Below are 6,566 nucleotides of genomic sequence, written 5' to 3'. Positions count from 1 at the left end.
GATAGCCATTCTAACTGGGGTGAGGTGGTATCTCATTGTGGTTTTTACCACTGGTATTTTAGTACTTGATTTTTTTATTCATCACAAATCAAAAGTGCTTGTTACTATACTTTTTGATGCCTAAAGTTATACCATCAAACACAGAAAAAAAATTCCTAAACTGATGCTGGCTAATCAGTTAGGTTATTTGAAACCATTTTAAAGTGTTATTTGGAAGTAGAACTAACTTAAATGGTTGCCATTAGCTTTATCATGCTGTTCCAAGCTTTTAATTGTAATCATGATTTCCAAAGACTCTTAACATTCATTATTATTATTATTATTATTATTATTATTATTATTATTATTATTATTATAATAAACAGGCTTGGTTGTATTTCAGCAGAACGATGTGAGCTGAATTTTTAAGTTGTATAAACCATAGCTTAGAAGCCAGCATTGAGGTATTCTTATTTTTTCTATTCTCATAATTCTGCTCCACTGGATAAAAGGACAAGCAGGTTTTCTCTTCATTTAAAAAAATAATAAATGTTGTATTTAAAAACTAGTCATGTAGAGGCTCAACCGTAAATGAAGTATTTTCAGGTATTGCTCAAATGTTATTACCAGATACTATGACTGATTTAAATATTTTTAAAAAGTCAATGTATTTCCCAAAGGCAGTGATAATGAATACTATCTTTGTTCCCAAAACAGATTAGCACTATAGATTTTTTTTTGTTGTTAAATGATTTGGCATATACTAGAAAATTTATTAAATGGACTGTGAAATATCCATTAATATAGATGTGACTGTCAAAGGTTGTTTCTAAGGTCATGATACATCAACTAGTTCTTCCATGTAAAATAACTTTAGTGCAATATAAACTTAAGTAGAAATGTAAAAATGATTTGAATTGCTATCCTTTATATTAAAATGGTTTAAAATGTAAGAATCCCACTTTTTGTGTTTAGAGTACTTTTTATGTTTTATTATAAGCATGACAGAAATGGTAGGGGAACAATTAGTTTTGTCCTCAGAAATAGCAATTTGTAGAATTGATGTGATTTTTTAGACATTATAAAACAAGTTTAAAGTGTTTTCTCTGCTTCAATTTTTATTTTTTTTTGCATAAAAGATTTCTCATCATACCGTGGTAAAAATTAGATGAACTGGTTTCATTTTCAAAGTCTTTATTTTAAAATAAATATGTATCTTTGTATGATTTATAAGTGTACTTGCAAGTAGAAATACATATGTTCCTAAACTATTTTGTACATTTTCATTTCTGAGTTACACTGTAACTAAATATTGTTATCAAATCTCAAGATAATTTAAATGTATAAAATAAGTATCTCAGTTATGTTATCAATAAAAAGGACTGCGAGTATTTTTTTAAATATCTGCATTCTATGTCTTTTATAGAATACAAAGCTTATTGAAAATAAATTTTATTCATATTTTGACAGTATTTCTCTTTTAACTATATTATTGAAGCACAAACATTAAACATAAGCAGTCAGAATGGAAAAATATTTAAAATAACGACTATTTATATCTGATTTATTTCAGATTGATAACCCCAGTGCATCTTGCCAGGTTATCTTCCGTTTGAAGATTGACAGTTTCTGTTTTGATCTCCATTATTACTCTTTTTCTGCCTTTACCTGGTTACAGCCCTCAGATCTATAGAATGGGACAGTCGACTGGTCTAGGGATTGATAAGTGAGATACCACTCTAAGCTCTCAATGGTTGCATGTATGGAGGTAGGAAGGTTAGTGGGTATGTATAATAATATCTTACACCATCCTCCCCCAGGGTACTCAGTATCTATATATTCTGCACCCCTTGTGTGCCAGGTATCATATCAGCATTATGGGGGCCTTATATTGGGAGGTCTGTTAGCTGTACTAACAATCAGATTTGGATGCTCAATAACATCTAACGCTGGGTATTTCTCTAATACAGTATGTACCACACTTTAATAAAATAACTGCCTATTTACCTATGTCCTCCAATTGGTTCTCTCAAGGAGCCATTCATCCCCTATAAGGAGCACAGGGGGTGGCACCATAATTGGTATTCAGTTTTTACTCATGGGAAGAAGGAAGGTTTGGTTCCTGTTTTTGGAGACCTTATAATCTAGTGCGGAGAAATAAAGCATAAATAGTTTATAGAAAGCGATTTAGAAAGAAAATGATTTGGTTTGTTTGACAGAAATGTCTTGTTGCTAATTTCAGCCAGGAAGAATGGCAAATAATAAAACTTATATGAGTAATGCATTGCCTTGCAGAGTTGGGCCAATGATATATGACATACCTGTATATCAACTGTATACTTTACACAGTTTCTCATATCCATTCTTTGAATACCAGACATTGTGTTAGGTACTAGAAATCAATGACTAATAATAAGTCATGTATATTTCCTGAGGACTTACTACGACCCATGTCCTGTTTTGTTTTGTTTTTAAGATTTTTTTATTGGGTGGACCAGCTGAGTGGCGCCTTGGTTAAGAGTTGGCTTGGGATGCCAGCTCTGAGCAGCAGGGCCCCGTTTTGGATCCCACATGAGGGCCAGTGATGCTGCGCCCTCTACAGCTAANTAATTGTGTCATCATATTTCACTAAATACAATTCCGTATCATTTAGGTATCATTTTTCTACTTATGTTTAATTTGCTATGAACTTCCTTATCATGAGCTTTTTTTTTTGTATTTAGATTAAGACCTTAGAATAGATTTCCCAAATATGAAAGTGTATGAATAGCCCAAAAGTGTACATCATGATTTTTAAAATACTAGAATTATAAGAACTTTGTATAAAAAAATGAATGCATATATTGAGGTATTTATTATCCTAGACTGAATTTTTGTTAGTGCTTATTTGTTGTTAGTCATCAAGTATCTTTTTAAATATGTTTTTAAAATTTAGTAGATATCAAAATATCTTGAGTAATGCTTAGGTGATAGGAATGCTTGAATTCTATTTTTGATTTTATTAATGTACAACTTTCATGGGTCTATTATAAAATCATGTAAATGTTGAGCAAGCACCAACTGCATAGTACCTATATGTGCATTGTGAGCCAATATGAACATTTCTTTCAAGGAAGAGTCACACACAACTCTTCCTTGAAGACAAAATTAGACACCGAGTTAACAATGCTTTGTCACTTCTGAATTTTTTGCCTCTATATCATTATTATTGTTATTGTATATAGAAGTTGTCATATTTACTTATAATTATTAATCATGAATTTAATTTTTATTCATGTGAAACTTTGGAAAACTGTTTAATTCTATTCATATATAAGGTGGCATTATACTCACTACTACCTCTATTTGGGGAACTGAACTACATATTAGTGTGTAAAAACCAATGCTATAAATTTTTATAGGTGGTAATTTTGTTGTCTCTAGGTTAGTGATAGACATTAGTTAAATCTTTTACTCTTAGATTAGGCCAAACATCAAGAAACAGGAAATGCATCGTTAGTTCCTTGAGGTAATCGGTTATTATGTAAGAATGGTGACTTTTCACAGCTCTGTTAAGCATCGTGGTGAATTTATATTTTGTTTTTCAGGTGTTTCATTTTTTACTTTTGGTACCTTAAAGAGTGTTGGGCTTTCCCATGCTCCTACCCTTCTTGGCAGACCTTCATCAGACAATCCTAATGTCTTAGTTTTGAAAACTCACATAAACTTACTTTGTGGTGGTGTTGCTGGAGCAATAGCACAGACAATATCGTAAGTTTCTTCATCAACTTAATTCAGTCAAATTACAGTTACCCAATCCTGATTTTCAGCATTGGTTAATCATTTTATTTTTTCTAATAGATTATTAAAACACAGGATCCTTTGCTAAATATAAGTATTAATTTCGTATGTTTTTTTCAGATGTGCCTACACTTTTAGCATATTATCGATATTAATAATTATGGACCAAATTGACTAAATTAGTTTGAACCCACCCAATTTCTGTGGATTCATTTAAAAGAAAGAAAAAAGACAGAAAGCTAGAAAGAAACACTAAGTATAGTCTTTATCCATATTTTTTCATGAATTTGCCTGTATGAAGTTTCTGAAATTTGAGCCATTTATTGTGTTTGTGTGTGTAAGGAGGCACAACTTCTCTTGCAATAAAATCTTGATGGCCTACTTTGTGTCAGACAGTGTACTAAGTATTGAGAAGTTCACTGAAGGAAAAACAAAGTTATTGCCTCAAGAAGCCTATACTCTTATTAAGACAGTAGCAATAAAAGAGTTATATATTAATTTAAATTCTAGTGGAAACATAGATAAAGGTATTACTATATTGTAACTGGAAAGGTGTTTCAAAGAATTTCTCTAGACCAAGTACATGAGATAAAAAGAGGCAGGAATACTAAGAAGCAGGAACTTTTCAGGAACAGAAAGAAGAAAAGCTTTCTGTGACTGAGGAGTATCCTATAAAACAGGAAGACAACAGGAAGTAGTATTGTGTAGACTCAGAACCGAGTATCCAATGAAAAAAGAAAAGTCAAAGTAAGATAGTACTGAAAAATAAGGTGTTCATTGGATTTTACAATTAAGGATTTTTCACCCTTGTGAAAGCAGATTCGGTTTACTGGTGTGTGGGAGTGGGTCATACTGGATTGAAGGTAAAAAAGAAAGTATGTGTGTGGTTTATTTTTGGAAACCTGGCTGTGGAACCTTGTTTATTTGCAGAGACACAATCACCTCTAGCTATTCTGATTCTCTTTGATTTTACTGCTCCTTTTCGTTATTACTTCCAACTTAGATCTTTAAAAATCTGCCTTCTCTTTCCTACTTCTCTTCTGAAACTATATTCTACACCCATTGATTCTTGACAGAGCCAATGGCTCCTTCTCAGATCTTTTACCCTCCTTCCAATTGTTCAAGTTCCTTGGTTTTTGTAACAGTGCCCTCTCTTGGCGATCATGGTTCCTAACCTTCAGTTTTCAGGTACCTTGCTGATTCATGTCCTCCTTTTCCTACCTATGTGTGCCAATTTTTTTGTTTTTAATGTGTGCCAATTTTTTAAGGCCCAGCCAGACTTTAGTCCTTGGCTCTTCCCTTAAATATCTAGAATAGCTCATCTAACTTGATGGTCTCAACAGTCACCTCTGTACAGATAACCAGTTCTATTTAAATCTCTATTATTGACTCACCATTACTTCTCTAGCAAGCTCTTGGTTGTTTCTACTTGGACTTCTGCCATCAGTGCAAACTATAATTCAGATATTACTTTCTTGTCTTCCTCTTCATGACAATCCTCAGCTCTCAACTTTCTTAGCTGTTATTGATAACCAATAATCTTCTAGTCGTGATTATACCTTGAAATCATTTTTCACATTTTACATATCTAAATAGTCACTGTCTTATCATTTTTTACTTCAGAACATTGCCTACAATGCTATTTTCTTTCTTTCTCATTGTGATTTCCCTAGTTCTGATCCTGTACCTTGTCTTCTTACGTTCTCTCCTTTCTACTAATTATTTCCTTCTACCCACATACATCTGTTCCTGCTTGGAAGCTGAATCTTTCAGGTTGAGGTTTTGGTCCATTTATCCCCATAAAGTTTTCTCCTCTCCCCACTCCCCATTAAAAAATAAATCCTGGAGATGCTATTGATGTACATAGGGAGCTTCAACTATCGGTAATGTTATTTCTTGAGCTATTTGGTTGGTACCTGGGTGTTTTTTTATTATACGTATTTCATAGTAAATTTAAATGTATGTAAAGTATATAATTATTTATGACACATATCACTTATGTATATATTGGAGAGCTTTGAATAGGAAAATAGAAAGCAGCTTTCTGACAGTGGATAATGTCTCTAAGACTCAGTTTTCTTATCTTAATGTTGGGATAATAGTACCTACTTCATGCAATTATTTTGAAGATGGAATGACATAATGTGCATAAATTGTTTACACAGGACCTAACAGAAGTAGTCAATATTAGCAAAATAAAAATAACTTTAAAAAGTCATCTGGGATCCCACTTCTAAAAGAGATTACTTTTGTATATTTCATTTCGAGCAATCTTTACATAGAATCTCCACTGTCCTCTAAATGCAGTTATCTGTATTGTTAATTTTAGCCCTTAAGGAAAAATTTTTTGTTTATCTACTGGATATAGAGGGGAACTTGGTGAAAATTCTTGACCGTAGTGGTTCTCAATTGGGTGTGATTTTGTTTCAGTGGACATTTATTAATGTCTGGAGACATTTTTGGTTGCCACCTCAAGGGGTGTGCTACTAGCATCTAGTGGGTAGATGCCAGGGATGCACCTAAACATCCTACAATGCACAGGAGAGCCCTCCACAACTGAGTTATCTAACCCAAAATGTCAATAGTGCCAAATTTGAGAAACCGTATTTTAGGGTTACAACCATGAGAAGCACCCAGTTTGTTTCTTCAGGATGTGGCACTTAATTTAGCCTTAAGTAATAGAGCTTGATATTGTGATGGGAGAGAAAAATCATCTAATAAGAGGGAATCACATAAGCAAGGGCCTGGAGACCTCTGTATTGTTATTTAATTTTATTCATGTGCCTATATCCTGACTCCCAGATTAG

General features: G+C 32.9%; 1 protein-coding gene across 1 annotated transcript in view; it reads left to right on the top strand.

Annotated features, from left to right (window-relative positions):
* Positions 1-6,566, top strand: part of SLC25A16 (solute carrier family 25 member 16) — a 40,167-nt gene that overhangs the window by 30,851 nt on the left and 2,750 nt on the right. Inside the window, exon 6 of the mRNA XM_019624505.1 lies at positions 3,567-3,729. Within this exon, the coding sequence (XP_019480050.1) occupies positions 3,567-3,729 (163 nt within the window). The remainder of the gene's footprint in view (positions 1-3,566; positions 3,730-6,566) is intronic.

Source organism: Hipposideros armiger, unplaced genomic scaffold, assembly GCF_001890085.2.
Source record: "Hipposideros armiger isolate ML-2016 unplaced genomic scaffold, ASM189008v1 scaffold_15, whole genome shotgun sequence".
NCBI lineage: Eukaryota > Metazoa > Chordata > Mammalia > Chiroptera > Hipposideridae > Hipposideros > Hipposideros armiger.
This window is presented reverse-complemented; position numbering and strand designations above follow the sequence as displayed.